The 19,865-nt window shown below is 44.3% G+C and overlaps 1 protein-coding gene across 17 annotated transcripts in view; it reads right to left on the bottom strand.

Moving 5' to 3' along the window:
* LOC112262704 (armadillo repeat protein deleted in velo-cardio-facial syndrome) overlaps nt 1–19,865 on the bottom strand; it is a 223,640-nt gene that overhangs the window by 62,659 nt on the left and 141,116 nt on the right. For all 17 annotated transcript variants that reach the window (XM_024438417.2, XM_024438412.2, XM_024438410.2 and 14 more), the window contains one exon: nt 16,088–16,590. In XM_024438417.2, coding sequence (XP_024294185.1) covers nt 16,088–16,590 — 503 coding nt within the window. The remainder of the gene's footprint in view (nt 1–16,087; nt 16,591–19,865) is intronic.

Genomic DNA, 19,865 nt, shown 5'->3' on the forward strand with positions numbered 1-19,865 from the left:
CAACAGCAGACAACGATAGTCTACAGCAACCAACAGTAGCCAACGATAGTCTACAGCAGCCAACAGCAGCCACCGATAGTCTACAGCAGCCAACAGCAGCCACCGATAGTCTACAGCAGCCAACAGCAGCCAACAGCAGACAACGATAGTCTACAGCAGCCAACAGCAGCCAACGATAGCCAACAGCAGCCAACAGCAGCCAACGATAGTCTACAGCAGCCAACAGCAGCCAACGATAGTCTACAGCAGCCAACAGCAGCCAACGATAGTCTACAGCAGCCAACAGCAGCCAACGATAGTCTACAGCAGCCAACAGCAGCCAACGATAGTCTACAGCAGCCAACAGCAGCCAACGATAGTCTACAGCCCTTACTGGAACAATCCACAATCTTTGGAAGTACATTCATCAACATTAGGCACAATGCAATCAACTGCTACTGTACATTTATTTAAATGAAATTAAAAGAGAGAGATAGAGAGAGAGACATACTGTGGGCAATATATACTGAACAAAAATATAAACGTAACATGCAACAATTTCAAAGATTTTACTCAGTTACAGTTCATGTAAAGGAAATTAATCAGTTGAAATACTTTCATTAGGCCCTAATCTATTTCACATCTGGGCAGGGGCACAGCCATGGGTGGACCTGGGAGGGCATAGGTCCACCCACTGGGGAGCCAGGCCCAGCCAATCAGAATGAGTCCCCCCAACCCCCCCACCTCACCCCCCGGATGTGGAGGTTGGATGTGGAGGTCCTGGGCTTGGTTACAAGTGGTCTGCGGCTGTGAGGCCATTTGGACGTACTGCCAAATTCTCTAAAATGACATTGGAGGCGGCTTAAGGTAGAGAAATGAATATTAAATTCTCTGGCAACAGCTCTGGAGTAAAACATCTCTGGTGTAATTTGAGTGAAATAAGCTTTTTGTGCATATGGAACATTTCTGGGATCTTTTATTTCAGCTCATGAAACATGGGACCAACACTTTAAATGTTGCGTTTATATTTCCGTTCAGTATATTTTATGCACTTTGGCATTTGTTTTGCAGTTATGCTAGGAGAAGCTTAAGTGAAGTAAACATTTACAAATCCCAGAAAAATGGGAAAACAAATTAAACCTGTGTCTTGAGAAATATGAGATTTACCATGAAGACTGGGACCTATAATCTGCTGTGGTACAGGGTTTTCTTTCTCCTTTAATTTCCGGAACCATCCACTGACAAAATAAATTTGGAGTGAGGCAGCGTCCCAAATGGAACCCTATTCCCCATTAGGTGCACTACCCTCTTCTCTATATTGTGCAAAAGTACTGCACTATATAGGGAATAGGGTGATATTTGTGACACCGCCTGGGTCCACAGTCCAATGACAGCCCATTATTACTGTATATTACATTGACCAGCCTGCTGATATGGCTGTCATTCCAAGCCCTTCAGAACCAACCATTAAAGGATAAAATACTGTTTGTGACAGTGACATCCTTCACTTCCTACAGTGAGCAGAGGAGAATGCATTTCTTTGTGGCGTAGCTTTAATAAATCACAAATAGTGGCCATAGCTCACAGTCACAGTACAGTTAGTTACATGACTGAACGCTGACTGGGGGAGTGACAGACAGTCTCCATGCTTCACAGACAGTGGTCATGCAGTGAGCAGGGTTTGTAGGGATCTCTCTCTCACTACCTCTCACTTCATCTGGGCCAGATTACCTCCAACACAGTGCCATTTCTAAAGTCTGCCGGTTCTTTCACATCATACTTTCTTTCCACATCTCCCCAGTCCCCAAGAACCTGCTGCCTCGTGGATGGACACTCCTTCCTCCCTCTCACTAATCAAATCCCAAGGTAAGGGATGGGACTGAAAGCCAATCAGAGGCAGGCCAGGCCAGGGAGAGGGCCAGGGGGAGCTGGGAGATGTGAGGTGGACCAGGGCTGGACCCCCTTTATTAAGTTTGCTTCCCTCCCAGCCTCCATCCCAGGACCCTGGGCGGCTAATCCCATTTCTTGGGCGCTGGCTGCTGCAGCCATGCTGCTCTAACAGGCCCATTCACTTAGAGCTGCCCATTACACCCCATCCTCCCCCCTGCCATTAATCACAGATTATAGCCTGGGAGAGGGAGGGAGGGAGACAGAGTAGGGAAAGAGGGAGAAAGAAAGGGAGAGGGAAAGAGAGGGAGAAGGAAGGCACATACATATTTGCCATTCTGTGGGCTAGGCTGTAACTCTCCTACTGCTGTCACATAAATAAAGCAACACCTCACGGCACAACACCTCTCCCCCAAGTGACCTACTTGTTGTGTGTATGTACTGACATGTGACCTACTTTTTGTGTGTATGTACTGACATGTGACCTACTTGGTGTGTAACTGATAGATGCACACACACTACATGTTAATGTTTTTAAATTCATGTCAATTGTAAAGTATTTAGTATTTTTCTTTGTGTCAGACCCCAGTAAGACTATCTGTCACCATTGGCTTCGACTAATGGGGATCCTAATAAAATCAAATAAAGCATCACAGCCTAATTGCTCAGCAGAGATGACGGACAGTCCATGAGATAGCAGAGGAGGTGGCCACGGCAGGTGGCAGGAGAGTTAAGGTACGACAGGCAGAGGCCAAAACATGTTGATTGGGCTGTGTGTATGAGTGTGTCTGTGGGTGTGTCTAGAGAGAATGTGTGTATGACAGGGTTTCTGTTAGCCAGTAATTGCCGGCTTTTGTCCAATAAAAATACATGAAAAGCCGATAAATACAATTGTTTCTGGCCAAATTGACTGGGTCAGCAGAAAAAACAACGGTAGGCAGGCTATCAGCACGTCACCACCACTTTACAATGTGAGCTGGAGGCAGTATGCATTTCGAAAACATACTTAATTGTTTAAAACCTGAATGTTTTACTTCATAGTATGAGGCATGTCTTACCTTGCTTGAAAATCCTACCATGGAAACATGGAGGCAATTATTTTATAAAGACTTCATAGGAGGTGCGTGAGTTTCAAGTTTGGGGGAGCAAACAATTTATTCTACCAGTTATGATTTTCATATGCACATTTTCGTGGAACAGTTTAATTTCAATAATAACGTTTTCATTTCTCAAAATCATTGTCACGTGGTTAATTAAAATGATAAAATATAAAATTTAAAATGCATCTAATGCAAGATCACCAGCCTCTGCCATATAGACACGTTGATACACTGTGATCATTGGTGGCTACATAGGCTAAATGAGAGATACAGCGAGATGGCCAATGCAGCCATTGGCCTTGACCTTCCATTGTAAACTAAGTAAAAATACATAAAGCCGACAAAATAAAAACAGTAGAAAATCTATTGATGAAAATGCTAGTTCTTTCAATCACATTAATCTCTCTACTCAGCCTGTCTGCCTGCCTGTCTTGATTTGAGCTATGCTAGTGCAATATTGTATCAAATCAATCAACTGGATCTGGTCTGAAGCTCTCTCTAGCGAACTTGCAATATTGTATCAACTAGCCTATTCTGGGCCCTCAGAGTTTCCACTGACAGCTGTTTTTACACAAGGGAAAAGTGTTCAGGTATTTTATTATGTTTCCACTGGATAGGTGGGATTATCAGATGATGATATTTTGATCTTTCACACCGATGCTTGGTGATTATTGAAGGGGAGATTGTTGGAAAGATTTTTAAAATAGGCCTGCTGTGAGAAACTACTAGGCCATAATTCACAATGGATGTTCAAAAATAATACTTTGTTGACTTACTATGTGAGGTGAAGAAAAAATGAATGAGAAGCTCAGCTTATTAGTGGTGGACGTGGTGAGTTAAGTCAATCAGAAATCAGACATTCCCAAATGGGCACTCTCCTAAATGTGCGCTGCAGGCCAGTTAGACTATTTCTATGCTCAGGTGCACACGCTCCCTCAACATTAACAAGGCAGAGAAACCAGACACATGCTCATTGCTCACATGGAGCACCAAAACGTATTTCTCACAAGTGTAGCAGGTTGTGACTCTGCAAACAAGTTTCCACTCAGAGAATGAGAACGGTAACTGACTGTAGGCCTAATTAGTAATACAATGCATTAACATAAATGAATGTAACCAAATTATGGGGATTAACGGTACATTTACTACTGGAGACATATGTAATGGGGAATTGATATAAACAACCAAAGGGCAAACAATTCACACAATGAAACAAATCGTGGCCACGCAACCCTCCCCTTTATCTTGTCTCAACATTTTTAATTTTACTCAAGACACCTTATTTGTATACATATTTTACATGCTTTTCACTGACAGCCCAACTCAATAATCAGCTCGGCCTTTTGGCATGCACACCGCCTATGAAAGACTTCCATGCCATTTCTCTCCCGTTCTGTTGGTTTTCATATCAACTTTCTTTTGTTGTCCAGAAGTCAAAAGCACAATCCTAGTAATATCAGCAACCCATCCTAGTTTTTGCATCTTTAGATTCACCCTCTTTCTGAGTTTCTAACAGAGATTTTATTTTCTGTCATATACCACTCACATCAGGTGTGTTTTTTTCCCGCAAACTGCATTTTGGCAAATCTATGAAAATCACATTTCATTGGCTGCTTCATTACAGGAGTTGCATGGTATGTTAAGATGAATTACCATAATCTATTTTTATTTATTTTTGTATATATTTTTTTTACCCCTTTTTCTCCCCAATTTCATGGTATCCAATTGTTTTAGTAGCTACTATCTTGTCTCATCGCTACAACTCCCGTACGGGCTCGGGAGAGACGAAGTTCGAAAGCCATGTGTCCTCCGAAACACAACCCAACCAAGCCACACTGCTTCATAACACAGCGCGCTTCCAACCCGGAAGGCAGCCGCAGCAATGTGTCGGAGGAAACACCTGGCAACCTTGGTTAGCGTGCACTGCGCCCGGCCCGCCACAGGAGTCGCTGGTGCGCAATGAGACAAGGATATCCCTTACCGGCCAAACCCTCCCTAACCCGGGCGACGCTAGGCCAATTGTGCCTCGCAACAGAGCTATCATTATGAGCACCGTGGGTGGACACCCTAATGCAGGGGTGTCAAACTCATTCCACGGAGGGCCATGTGTCATGTTCTGACCTTAGTTCCTTTGTTTTGTCTTTGTTTTAGTATGGTCAGGGTGTGAGTTGGGGTGGGCAGTCTGTTTTTCTATGTTGGTTTTTGTGTTCGGCCTAGTATGGTTCTCAATCAGAGGCAGGTGTTGTTAGTTGTCTCTGATTGAGAATCATACTTAGGTAGCTTTTTTCCACCTGGGTTTTGTGGGTGTTTATTTTCTGTCTTTGTGTTGCGTGTGTATGTCACCAGACAGGACTGTTTCGTTTCGTTCGTTCTTTTCGTTATTTTTGTATTGATTCAGTGTTCAGTGCTTTCTTTAATTAAAATTATGAACACTTACCACGCTGCGCTTTGGTCCTCTTCTCTTTCTCCCGAAGACGATCGTTACACCATGTGTCTGCGGGTTTTTGTTTTTTCCTTTCAATTAAGACCTAGACAACCAGGTGAGGGGAGTTCCTTACTAATCAGTGACCTTAATTCATCAATCAAGTACAAGGGTGGAACAAAAACCCACAGACACTCAGACCTTCCTGGAATGAGTTTGACACCTATGCCCTAGTGGTGTACACACCCAATGCAAATGGATCTGCTACATTTCTAAAAGTGCCACATTTTCTAAACGGAAACTCTAGTGTATGAGTGTGTCTGTGGCTGTGTCCAGAGAGAATGTGTGTATGAGTGTGTCTGTGGCTGTGTCCAGAGAGAATGTGTGTATGAGTGTGTCTGTGGCTGTGTCCAGAGAGAATGTGTGTATGAGTGTGTCTGTGGCTGTGTCCAGAGAGAATGTGTGTATGAGTGTGTCTGTGGATGTGTCCAGAGAGAATGTGTGTATGAGTGTGTCTGTGGCTGTGTCCAGAGAGAATGTGTGTATGAGTGTGGATGTGTCTAGAGAGAATGTGTGTATGAGTGTGGATGTGTCCAGAGAGAATGTGTGTATGAGTGTGGATGTGTCCAGAGAGAATGTGTGTATGAGTGTGTCTGTGGCTGTGTCCAGAGAGAATGTGTGTATGAGTGTGTCTGTGGCTGAGTCCAGAGAGAATGTGTGTATGAGTGTGGATGTGTCCAGAGAGAATGTGTGTGTGAGTGTGGATGTGTCCAGAGAGAATGTGTGTATGAGTGTGGATGTGTCCAGAGAGAATGTGTGTATGAGTGTGGATGTGTCTAGAGAGAATGTGTGTATGAGTGTGGATGTGTCCAGAGAGAATGTGTGTATGAGTGTGGATGTGTCCAGAGAGAATGTGTGTATGAGTGTGGATGTGTCTAGAGAGAATGTGTGTATGAGTGTGGATGTGTCCAGAGAGAATGTGTGTATGAGTGTGTCTGTGGCTGTGTCCAGAGAGAATGTGTGTATAAGTGTGGATGTGTCCAGAGAGAATGTGTGTGTGAGTGTGGATGTGTCCAGAGAGAATGTGTGTATGAGTGTGGATGTGTCCAGAGAGAATGTGTGTGTGAGTGTGGATGTGTCCAGAGAGAATGTGTGTATGAGTGTGGATGTGTCCAGAGAGAATGTGTGTATGAGCGTGGATGTGTCCAGAGAGAATGTGTGTATGAGCGTGGATGTGTCCAGAAAGAATGTGTGTATGAATGTGTCTGTGGCTGAGTCCAGAGAGAATGTGTGTATGAGTGTGGATGTGCCCAGAAAGAATGTGTGTATGAGCGTGGATGTGTCCAGAGAGAATGTGTGAATGAGTGTCTAGAGAGTTTAGTAGGAACAGACCCATATGGAACAGCTGGCCCCTACCTAGATCTCAGCAGGGTGGCCAGCCCACAAGCAGCACCAATCCACAGCAGTGTGTGTGTTTGTGTATCCGCGCCAGACTACACACTGTGTAAGCAGCCCAGGGCCATCCTGCAGGGACGCACACACACACACACACCACTCTTTCCTCACCAATTTTAAAAAGAGCTGAACCCTTTCCTGGGCCACGAATCAACTCAAGTGCCACTCCAAGTCTCTGCCTGTGCCCTCACTCTCTCCTCTCCCCATCCTACCACACTGGGGGCTCGTATAAGATAAATCCTGTCTGGAATGGGTGGTGGTGTGTGTGTGGGGAGTGGGGGGTGGGGGGTTCTGTGTTTCCATTAAGTGCTGTATTGGGGTGCAGGAGAACTGCAGCGGTTCAGTCGTTGATCCTTTCATGTGGCATTCTGAATGCTGGCCCTCACGCCCCTGCTACCTAGTCCCTATACACTCCCCTGCTACCTAGTCCCTATACACTCCCCTGCTACCTAGTCCCTATACACTCCCCTGCTACCTATTCCCTATACACTCCCCTGCTACCTATTCCCTATACACGCCACTGCTACCTATTCCCTATATACTCCCCTGCTACCTATTCCCTATACACTCCCCTGCTACCTATTCCCTATATACTCCCCTGCTACCTAGTCCCTATACACTCCCCTGCTACCTATTCCCTATACACACCCCTGCTACCTATTCCCTATACACTCCCCTGCTACCTATTCCCTATACACTCCCCTGCTACCTAGTCCCTATACACTCCCCTGCTACCTATTCCCTATATACTCCCCTGCTACCTAGTCCCTATACACTCCCCTGCTACCTAGTCCCTATACACTCCCCTGCTACCTAGTCCCTATACACTCCCCTGCTACCTATTCCCTATACACTCCCCTGCTACCTAGTCCCTATACACTCCCCTGCTACCTATTCCCTATATACTCCCCTGCTACCTATTCCCTATACACGCCCCTGCTACCTATTCCCTATACACTCCCCTGCTACCTATTCCCTATACACCCCCTGCTACCTATTCCCTATACACTCCCCTGCTACCTAGTCCCTATACACTCCCCTGCTACCTATTCCCTATACACGCCCCTGCTACCTATTCCCTATACACTCCCCTGCTGCTTATTCCCTATACACTCCCCTGCTACCTAGTCCCTATACACTCCCCTGCTACCTAGTCCCTATACACTCCCCTGCTACCTAGTCCCTATACACTCCCCTGCTACCTATTCCCTATACACTCCCCTGCTACCTATTCCCTATACACACCCCTGCTACCTATTCCCTTTACACTCCCCTGCTACCTATTCCCTATACACTCCCCTGCTACCTATTTCCTATACACTCCCCTGCTGTTTATTCCCTATACACTCCCCTGCTACCTATTCCCTATACACTCCCCTGCTCCCTATTCCTTATACACTCCCCTGCTACCTATTCCCTATACACTCCCCTGCTACCTATTCCCTATATACTCCCCTGCTGCTTATTCCCTATACACTCCCCTGCTGCTTATTCCCTATACACTCCCCTGCTACCTAGTCCCTATACACTCCCCTGCTACCTATTCCCTAAACACTGCCCTGCAACCTAGTCCATATACACTACAGTTGGCCTGTCTGGATCACATTACAACACAACACCCCTTTCTCTGCATTCTGGAGAGGTACTACTGATGCACCAACAGCAGGCCAGCAGCCTGTGAGTCAGGCCACGTAAACACACACACATACAAATATACATGCACACAAACATGCATGCATGCATGAGCTCGCACGCAGGTATGCACACGCACTCACACACACGCACACACAGCACATCCACTACTCAGCTTCTGGGAGAGAGGCAGGGTGCTCAGCAGCTCTGTGAATGTTGGATTACAGTAGAGAACAAGGAATGAACACCTGTTTAGTAGTTTTTTGCCCACAAATCTCTGTTCACTACTGTCTATGAATGGAAAATATATGAGACAAATGCACTCCACGATCATCTACCTTTTCAGTTGTGTTTGCTAGAGGGCGCAGGCCTATATTCAGGAGGAAATAGAGAAAAGGGAAGCACTACAAATAAAAGATATGAAACCGTTTGGTTAGTTCCACGTCAACCCTTCCCTGCCTGAACAGAACTGGCCTTGGTTTTGGGGACAGCACGAATCCGTTAAAAAAAGCATGTGGATGTCCATAAAAAATTGTCTATTTTTAAAGCTCCAATTATATTTCATTGTAGAAAAACATGCCCAGTGTGGGGCACGCTGTAAACTGATCACACATTGTGACGGTGCTGTTTTCATAGAGGCCTCGCTCTAGCAACTAAAACATATGGTCAGGCCTGGGATGGAAAGAAAGAGGGAGGAGAGAGAGAGTGAAAGAGCGAGAGAAAGAAAACAAGAAAGAAAGAGCAAGCGAGAGAGAGAGAGACAGAGAAGGAAGGAAAGAGGGAATGAGAGGGGAAAGAGAAGGAGAGAGCAGGGGAGAAAGAGAGAGAAGAGAATAGACCAATAGAGAGAGAGAGGTGGAGAGATAAAGAGAAAGACAGGGAGATCTAGGGGAGGGGTTTTCCTCTGTTCCCCTGTCTTGCGGTGGGAGGTTATTTTTATCTGGGCACAGCCATCCCTCCTCCCACACAGACTTCTCAGTCAGAGTGACCATACATACAGTAGACTACATAGAGATATTCCACTACACCTTCATGTGCTGTACACATCTTCTCCTCTATATTCAACAAGAAAAAACAAGTGAAACAACATCTGTTCTTCACAGACAGTCCTTCCATCCTGCCATTTTCTGTGAAAGCACCATAAGATGTTATTACCACTTATAGTTAGTCACAACACATAATTCATTATAAGCGTTTTATAATGCATTACAGAGCACATGGTACATGATACACATATGTGCAGTGCCTTCAGAAAGTATTCATACCCCTGACTTATACTACATTTTGTTGTGTTACAGCCTGAATTCAAAATGGATTAAATCTTTTTTTTCCTCTCACCCATCTACACACAATACCATAATGACAAAGTGCAAACATGTTTTTAGAAATGTTTGCAAATGAATTGAAAATGATACACAGACATATCTAATTTACATAAATGTTCACCACCGAGTCAATACTTTGTAGAAGCACCTTTGGCAGGGAGTATTTCTGGGTAAGTTTAAGAGATTTCCATACCTGTTTTGTCAATTATTATTTAAAAAATGATTCAAGCGCTGTTAAATTGGTTGTTGATCATTGCTTGACAACCCTTTTGCCATAGATTTTCAAGTCATTTTAAATCAAAACTGTAACTAGACCACTCATGAACATTCACTCTCTTGGTAAGCAACTCCAGCATAGATTTGTGTTTTAGGTTATTGTCCAGATGAAAGGTGAATTCATCTCCCAGTGTCTGGTGGAAAGCAGACTGAACCAGGTTGTCCTCTAGGATTCTGGAATATTTTTTATTCTGTACTAGCTTCCTTCTTTTCACTCTGTCAATTAGGTTAGTATTGTGGAGTAACTACAATGTTGTTGATCCATCCTAAGTTTTCTCCTATCACAGCCATTAAACTCTGTAACTGTTTTAAAGTCACCATTGGCCTCATGGTGAAATCCCTGAGCGGTTTCCTTCCTCTCCGGCAACTGAGTTAGAAAGGACGCCTGTATCTATGTAGTGACTGGGTGTATTGATACACCATCCAAAGTGTAATGAATAACTTCACCATGCTCAAAGGAATATTCAATGTCTGCTTTTTTTACCCATCTACCAATAGGTGCCCTTCTTTGTGAGGCATTGGAAAACCTTCCTGGTCTTTGTGGTTGAATCTGTGTTTGAAATTCACTGCTCGTGGGATGGAAACCGTCGTAATGATGAGACCAAGGCGCAGTGTGAGTAGAGTTCCACATAATTTTAATAAACCAAAACTCACTGAACAAAAACAACAAACAACCAAACGAAACGTGAAGCTACTGTTGTGCACTCAGGCAACTAAATGTAGACAAGATCCCACAACACAAATGAAGAAAATGGCTACCTAAATATGATCCCCAATCAAAGACAACGATAAACAGCTGTCTCTGTTTATCGGGCCAACAAAGACATACAAAAACCCTAGACATACAAAAACTAGAGTACCCACCCTAGTCACACCCTGACCTAACCAAAATATATAGAAAAACAGAGGTATCTAAGGTCAGGGCGTGACAGTTCGACTGAGGGCCTAACACATAATTGTATGTGTGGGGGAACAGAGGTAGTCATTCAAAAATCATGTTAAACATTATTATTGCACAGTCCATGCAACTTATTATGTGACTTGTTAAGCAGATTTTTACTCATGGACTTATTTAGGTTTGCCATAACAAAGGGGTTGAATACTTATTGACTCAAGACATTTCAGCTTTTCATTTTTTATTAATTTGTAATCATTTCAAAAACATAATTCCACTTTGACATGATGCGGTATTGTGTGTATTCCAGTGACCAAAAATCGCAATGGAATCCATTTTAAATTCAGGCTCTAACACAACAAAATGTGGAAAAAGTCAAGGGGTATGAAAACTTTCTGAAGGCACCCTATATACTTCATACAAAATGTTACCAAAGCATTCTTGAGCTAGTCCCATGGGAAAACTATGTGTTGTTCAAATCGTCCACTCCTAAAGGTTGCCTCCTGATGTGGAAACTGCTATTTTCCCTCTCAGTTTCACATGTCCAAAGCAAAAAAAGCCTCTCTCAGATCCCATTCCCCACATTCCTGCTGAATGCGTGTCAGGTCAAACCAATCCTGTTGAGATTAGTGGTGTGATGTGGCCGGAGAGAGACACACGTCATTCAGTGACATTTAACAAGTCATGGCGAATGTTTAACACAGCATATTCCTATTGAGCTTGTGCCATATACTGTTTAAACCATGTACAGAAGTGTTTTTCAAAATACCGACGGTATGATTTTCAATATAGTGGAGCTGCGAGGGTGCTTGCTACGAGGGTGCTAAATATAAGAAATTTAAGATGAGAAAAATAAGTTATATCCAGCTCAGAGCTCCAGCTATGCATTTGGTTTGCTAACTTGCTAGCTAAGTGGTTAGATGTCAAGATCAAGCTTCTTGGTTACAGCAGAGACATTGAATCCCCTTCTGGATCAAGATCCCTGTTGCCTTTTTTCCATTTTCGCAATAGCGCACCTTGTGTGCACATTCGGTTTTACCATATACCCCGGTATGGTACCGAAACAGTATGACGGTATGGAAATCTGGATACCACCCAACCGTAATTTCTATAACACTTGCCTGGTTTAGTCCATGTTACCAACAACACTCTCTTAGTTCTCTCTCTCTCTGTCTCTTAGATAGAGAATGCAGGACATGCTTCAATAATGCCTCAGCCCACAACATCACAATGCCCTAACAGAGAATATGCCGGTACTTTAAATAATAATGGTGGCCATGCACACCCGAGCAATTAATTTGTCATTCAAAGAAGCCAATAAGCTTTGTACATTACAAACAAAAGGCTACTATGCCTAGTATTTACTGTCTTATTTACAGCCGAGGAAATGTAGCTAGTGTTGACTTATTTATAGCCGAGGAGCTGAAGCTATTGTTGACTTATTTACAGCTGAGGAGCTGTAGCTAGTGTTGACTTATTTACAGCTGAGGAGCTATTGCTAGTGTTGACTTATTTACAGCTGAGGAGCTGTAGCTAGTGTTGACTTATTTACAGCTGAGGAGCTATAGCTAGTGTTGACTTATTTACAGCCGAGGAGCTGTAGCTAGTGTTGACTTATTTACAGCCGAGGAGATGTAGCTAGTGTTTACTTATTTACAGCCGAGGAGCTGTAGCCTGTGTTGGCCTATTTACAGCCGAGGAGCTGTAGCTAGTGTTGGCCTATTTACAGCTGAAAAGCTGTAGCTAGTGTTGGCCTATTTACAGCTGAGGAGCTGTAGCTAGTATTGACTTATTTACAGCTGAGGAGCTATAGCTAGTGTTGGCCTATTTACAGCCGATGAGCTATAGCTAGTGTTGACTTATTTACAGCCGAGGAGCTGTAGCTAGTGTTGGCCTATTTACAGCCGAGGAGCTGTAGCTAGTGTTGACTTATTTACAGCCGAGGAGATGTAGCTAGTGTTTACTTATTTACAGCCGAGGAGCTGTAGCCTGTGTTGGCCTATTTACAGCCGAGGAGCTGTAGCTAGTGTTGGCCTATTTACAGCTGAAAAGCTGTAGCTAGTGTTGGCCTATTTACAGCCGAGGAGCTGTAGCTAGTGTTGACCTATTTACAGCTGCAGAGCTGTAGCTAGTGTTGACCTATCTACAGCTGCAGAGCTGTAGCTAGTGTTGACCTATTTACAGCTGCGGAGCTGTAGCTAGTGTTGGCCTATTTACAGCCGAGGAGCTATAGCTAGTGTTGGCCTATTTACAGCCGAGGAGCTGTAGCTAGTGTTGGCCTATTTACAGCCGAGGAGCTGTAGCTAGTGTTGGCCTATTTACTGCCGAGGAGCTGTAGCTAGTGTTGGCCTATTTACAGCCGAGGAGCTGTAGCTAGTGTTGGCCTATTTACAGCCGAGGAGCTGTAGCTAGTGTTGGCCTATTTACAGCCGAGGAGCTGTAGCTAGTGTTGGCCTATTTACAGCTGCGGAGCTGCAGCTAGTGTTGACCTATCTACAGCTGCGGAGCTGTAGCTAGTGTTGACCTATTTACAGCTGCGGAGCTGTAGCTAGTGTTGACCTATTTACAGCTGCGGAGCTGTAGCTAGTGTTGACCTATTTACAGCTACGGAGCTGTAGCTAGTGTTGACCTATTTACAGCCGAGGAGCTGTAGCTAGTGTTGACCTATTTACATCTGCGGAGCTGTAGCTAGTGTTGACCTATTTACAGCTGCGGAGCTGTAGCTAGTTTTGACCTATTTACAGCTGCGGAGCTGTAGCTAGTGTTGGCCTATTTACAGCCGAGGAGCTGTAGCTAGTGTTGACCTATTTACAGCTACGGAGCTGTAGCTAGTGTTGACCTATTTACAGCTACGGAGCTGTAGCTAGTGTTGACCTATTTACAGCTGCGGAGCTGTAGCTAGTGTTGACCTATCTACAGCTTGAGCCTATCTGACCTATTTACAGCTGCGGAGCTGTAGCTAGTGTTGACCTATTTACAGCTGCGGAGCTGTAGCTAGTGTTGACCTATTTACAGCTGCAGAGCTGTAGCTAGTTTTGACCTATTTACAGCTGCAGAGCTGTAGCTAGTGTTGACCTATTTACAGCTGCGGAGCTGTAGCTAGTGTTGACCTATTTACAGCTGCGGAGCTGTAGCTAGTGTTGACCTATTTACAGCTGCGGAGCTGTAGCTAGTGTTGACCTATTTACAGCTGCGGAGCTGTAGCTAGTGTTGACCTATTTACAGCTGCGGAGCTGTAGCTAGTGTTGACCTATTTACAGCTGCGGAGCTGTAGCTAGTGTTGACCTATTTACAGCTGCGGAGCTGTAGCTAGTGTTGACCTATTTACAGCTGCGGAGCTGTAGCTAGTGTTGACCTATTTACAGCTGCGGAGCTGTAGCTAGTGTTGACCTATTTACAGCTGCGGAGCTGTAGCTAGTGTTGGTCTGTAGAACTCACCAGTTTTGTATAATACGGGTGTGACGTTTAAACAGAATTGGGATCGTTAAAACCATTAAAAAATGTACATCACAGTGCAGTTATTACAAAACTACCATTAACAGGTTCCGATCATCATCATAAAGGAAACATTTAAATTAAACAAATACCTAACGCTACAATGCTGTAAGTAGGAGGAGATATGCAGCTTTCAAATTATTTGCCACGAATGTAAAGCGCTCTGCCTGTCATCATCGTTAAAAGTTGGTAAAATGGCAGAGTGAGACAGGGAAGTCCTGCATGGCATTACTTTGAGAAGTTAAATGAAAAGGTAATCAAATACAAACTTGTGAGGTTGAATTGAGCTACAGTGGCAGTACAGGTGCAATGCTGAAAGACGCACTGTGACACACACCCCGTTGTTGGCAGCAGCGCGATAAGGGTTGGAGTGAGGAAATCACAGCGCTGATTGCAGAAATGATTGCAGTTGAAATGCAGCCATTGTCAATGGAAGAGGATGTCGGCTTCAATACCCTAATGGTATATCTAGAACCAGAATACAAGATGCCATGTCGAAAAACCGTGAAGGCCCTGATGGAGAAATTGTACAATGATTGCTCTGTAAAGACAAAGTTCAAACTCTGAAAATGGCCTTTGTGGCATCAATAGGAGTCAGAAACTACAAAGTGTAAATAAATAGGAAAATTTGTCATAAAGTCAGTCTGGTCTTAAAACAGAATTTAGAACCTCCGCGCATCACAACAGGTAAATGAAGGTTGGGTTTTGATTTGAAGATGTCCATTTGCCCTCTAACATGGGGTGAACAGCTGCTGTGATTGCTCTCTATCCAATAGCATTGACAATTAGACAGACCTGCCAATCAGCTCTGACTTTGTTTACATAAGACAATATGTCAAGCATTTTTGAACTTGAGAAATACTGCACCAAACACCTTAGTTAGATGTAAAATTGCACAACTAAAACATCCAAAGCAAAAACATCAAAATGATTTAACTATCTCAGATTCATTCTGGGGTTTTTGAGAAAATTAAATAGGCTTCTGCGTCTATAGTGTCTCATGGGGGACAAACATCATTAACCAAACGCGGAATCGGTTAGGAAACACAACTCCAAGACTGAATTTTAGTTTCTTCTAATGAGCAACAGCAAAACAAATGTGCCAAACAGCCTGTTCAGTGGCTCTTTAACAACAGGATGACTATGGACGACTATGAACACGCTGTCATGCATCACTGCAACGAGCCATCACATTGATGAGAAGTGGGGCATTAAGGACGTACTGACAACTGAGAACACGGAAGAGAGGCACACAACAGAGAACCTAAAACGGCATTAATACCATCGTTGCTGAGTGGTTGGAGGACAGCAGTAAGGTGAGCGCCGTCTGGTAGGGTTTCCACTAGTTACCACAGCCACAAACTCAAATTTGTTTCATCTTTTTGGTCTTAATTTTAGGCATAAGGTTGGCAGTGTGGTTAAGGTTAGGTTTCAATTGTGAAATCATTAAAAATACTAATGTTTAAACAATAAAAAAATGGCAGTGTATACGTTAAAAACATTTTTCCACTTGTCACATCCCTACTGTATAATACTGTAGTAGGTACATAGTATCGGTCTACAGTAACTTACCTCTGTTGATTCTTGATGTACAGTAGGCACTATGGTCTCTGTAACTCACCTGTGATGAGCTCGCGGACCTCCATGTCGTTGGTCTTCCTCAGTAGGCGGACAAGGGCGGGGATACCGTCACAGTTCTTGATGGCCACCTTGTTGTCGTGGTCCTTGCCGTAGGAGATGTTTCTCAGGGCTCCGCAGGCCTTGCGGTGGACCTCAGCCTTGGGATGGTCCAGCAGGCTTGCCAGCACCGGGATCCCCTTCAGCTGGCGCACATCTTTCTTGATCTTGTCGTTTTCGTAGCACAGGTGCTGCAGATACGCGGCGGCGTTAGACTTGACCGGGTCGATGGGGTGGCCCAGCATGGCTATGACCTCTTGCAGATCGGGGTCACGCCAACGCGGGTCCTTGCGGATGCTGTCGATGGAGGGCGAGCGGCGGCCAGCCAGGCGGTCCAGGCTGGCCATGCTCCCCCTCTCGGGCTGGGCCAGGGGGGCCGGGTACATGCCATGGATGTAGGGGTGTCGCTCGTCAATCATCTCCGCCTCGATGGGATCCTCGTAACCCCTATAATGGAGAGAGGGAAAAGGGAGGGGGTACGTTTGAGGAAAGATCATGTAACATAGTTCAGAGCATTTCATATCTCTCAGTGAGGAGTTGTAATTGTATGTTTTCTGTACCTTTTCAGGACATTGGGACTTCTACTACTACTAAAACAGATAGAGAGAGCATTTATTGGGATTTGTATAATAGAGGGATTTCAGGAGAACGAGAAGGGGCGGATAAGAGTTGAGAAAGGCAAAGTGAGGTGAGAGTGATTGACTGATGGAGGGAAAAATGAGATAGGGGTGAAGGAGAGGGGAAAAGACAGGAGCGAGAGAGGAGAAAAGAGGACAAAGACGGAGATGGGGGACAAACAAGGCTGGTCTGTTATTAACAGCTCTGTCAGAGGGCCGCTCCCATCGATAAGCGAAACAGGGGCCACTTCCATATTAACCGTCTCTGTCGGCTCAGAGCGATGTTCTCTTTTACCTTTTTTAATAATGATGGGGGAGCTGGTGTTAGTGTTGGGCGAGGAGGAGGAGAGGGAGAGAGAGAAAAAGAGTAATCGTAGAGACAGAAAGAGCCAGGGAGAAGAGGAAAGGCGATTGAAAGAGGGAGAGAGAGAAAAAGAGTAATCGTGAAAGAGGGGAGAGAGAGAAAAAGAGAGACAGAAAGAGCCAGGGAGAAGAGGAAAGGCGATTGAAAGAGGGAGAGAGAAAAAGAGTGATAGTAGAGACAGAAAGAGCCAGGGAGAAGAGGAAAGGCGATTGAAAGAGGGAGAGAGAGAAAAAGAGTGATAGTAGAGACAGAAAGAGCCAGGGAGAAGAGGAAAGGCGATTGAAAGAGGGAGAGAGAAAAAGAGTGATATAGTAGAGACAGAAAGAGCCAGGGAGAAGAGGAAAGGCGATTGAAAGAGGGAGAGAGAGAAAAAGAGTGATAGTAGAGACAGAAAGAGCCAGGGAGAAGAGGAAAGGCGATTGAAAGAGGGAGAGAGAAAAAGAGTAATAGTAGAGACAGAAAGAGCCAGGGAGAAGAGGAAAGGCGATTGAAAAGAGGGAGAGAAAAAGAGTGATAGTAGAGACAGAAAGAGCCAGGGAGAAGAGGAAAGGCGATTGAAAGAGGGAGAGAGAGAAAAAGAGTGATAGTAGAGACAGAAAGAGCCAGGGAGAAGAGGAAAGGCGATTGAAAGAGGGAGAGAGAGAAAAAGAGTGATAGTAGAGACAGAAAGAGCCAGGGAGAAGAGGAAAGGCGATTGAAAGAGGGAGAGAGAAAAAGAGTAATAGTAGAGACAGAAAGAGCCAGGGAGAAGAGGAAAGGCGATTGAAAAAGGGAGAGAGAAATAGAGTGATAGTAGAGACAGAAAGAGCCAGGGAGAAGAGGAAAGGCGATTGAAAGAGGGAGAGAGAAAAAGAGTAATAGTAGAGACAGAAAGAGCCAGGGAGAAGAGGAAAGGCGATTGAAAAAGGGAGAGAGAAAAAGAGTGATAGTAGAGACAGAAAGAGCCAGGGAGAAGAGGAAAGGCGATTGAAAGAGGGAGAGAGAAAAAGAGTGATAGTAGAGACAGAAAGAGCCAGGGAGAAGAGGAAAGGCGATTGAAAGAGGGAGAGAGAAAAAGAGTAATAGTAGAGACAGAAAGAGCCAGGGAGAAGAGGAAAGGCGATTGAAAGAGGGAGAGAGAAAAAGAAAGAGGGAGCGAGTGAAAGAAAAACAGACATTCAGAAATAAAGAATTGAATTTGAAACAGCAAGCCAGACAAAATTAAATGGGGCTATTTATATAATAAATATGAATTTGGAGAGCAGAATTATTAAATATTAAAGCATTAGACCACTCACTAAAGGCTTCAGTCACACAAAAGTTACACTTGAATCTGAACTGGTTCTCTAGCAGATTAGTAAGAATGTCTCAGCTAGAGTTGTTACGATGATCACATTACCGCTACACCGGCGGTCACGAGTCATGATGGCAGTCAAATTCCATGTGACCGTTTAGTCACATTAATTAGGCTTCTCTAAGCTCTGATGCTGCTGATGGTCATTAGTAGCATACCAAACTTGCTAACTATCTGGTACTCAGCACTCGATTGTCCCTCTCATCACTCTGACATCAATGCGAATGTAATCGAAAATCTAATCAATCTCTTAATGAGAGCCCATGAGCTCAAGTAGCGCAACATTTCTTTATGCTATGCAATTGAGGCCTCTATTAAAAAGAGGAGGATCCCATCAGCTTCCTATAGGCTAGGCCTACTATATTTATTTATCAACTTTCCTAATATTAAGCACATTGCTTCTCTTTACAACAGGAGTATAGCTTACCTGACTGACATGATGACATGTATTTTTACATAGATGTACATAGATGACATGTATTTTTTTTCCCTGGACTGAAACATGACCCGCCAAACAGAGCTTCTTAACATCCGCCCGTTTAACCCAGAAGCCAGCCGAACCAATGTGTCGGAGGAAACACTGTTCAACTGATGACCGAAGTCAGCATGCAGGCGCCCGGTCCGCCACAAGGAGTTGCTAGAGCACGATGAGCCAAGTAAAGCCCCCCCCGGCCAAACCCTCCCCTAACCTGGATGACACTGGGACAATTGTGCGCCTCCCTATGGTACTACCAGTCACGACCTGTTGTGACACAGCCCAGGAATGAACCCAGGTCAGTTGTGACGCCTCTGCCGCTGCGCTACTTGCTAGGCCCAGTCTTAAAGTTTGTATCACAACTAAAGTGGCCAAATAACTTCTTAAAATGAAGCACATTAATCTGCTTTACAAGGGGTGTAGAGTCTAACTGGCATACGCAGCACGTTTCAAGTTTGGAGAAGATAAGTTTCACCATAGAAATGCACTTTGAGAATGGTGTTTTCCCGCTAATGGAACATTTGCGCTAATAGCTTACTGCCCGTGTGCGTATTGCTGTGCTTATAATGTGAAGAAATAGCCTAATAGTTTATCAACAATTTAAGCTAAATGTTCTGATCTGTCAGCCTCATTGCTTAAAAACATTTTTTTTATGCTTAATGGTTGTATAAATTTGGGATCTATCGCATCCCACAACTGTCCCAGACTATTTTTGGAACATTTATTTCTCACACAGAATAGGTCAACTTTTGTACTATCGGGGATGGTAGATTGACATAGGCTAGTTCTTTAGTTGTTCGTTTGGCTTAATCATCTTGTTGGCTGACGAAAAGTAAATATGGAACGTTTTTCCAATATCTACAATATGCAGCTTGGAATTGGATAAGGACACGCACAGTTGCATCCCCGATGTGTCTGTCTTCACTTCTAGCC

The sequence above is a fragment of the Oncorhynchus tshawytscha genome, linkage group LG12, assembly GCF_018296145.1.
Source record: "Oncorhynchus tshawytscha isolate Ot180627B linkage group LG12, Otsh_v2.0, whole genome shotgun sequence".
Taxonomy (NCBI): domain Eukaryota; kingdom Metazoa; phylum Chordata; class Actinopteri; order Salmoniformes; family Salmonidae; genus Oncorhynchus; species Oncorhynchus tshawytscha.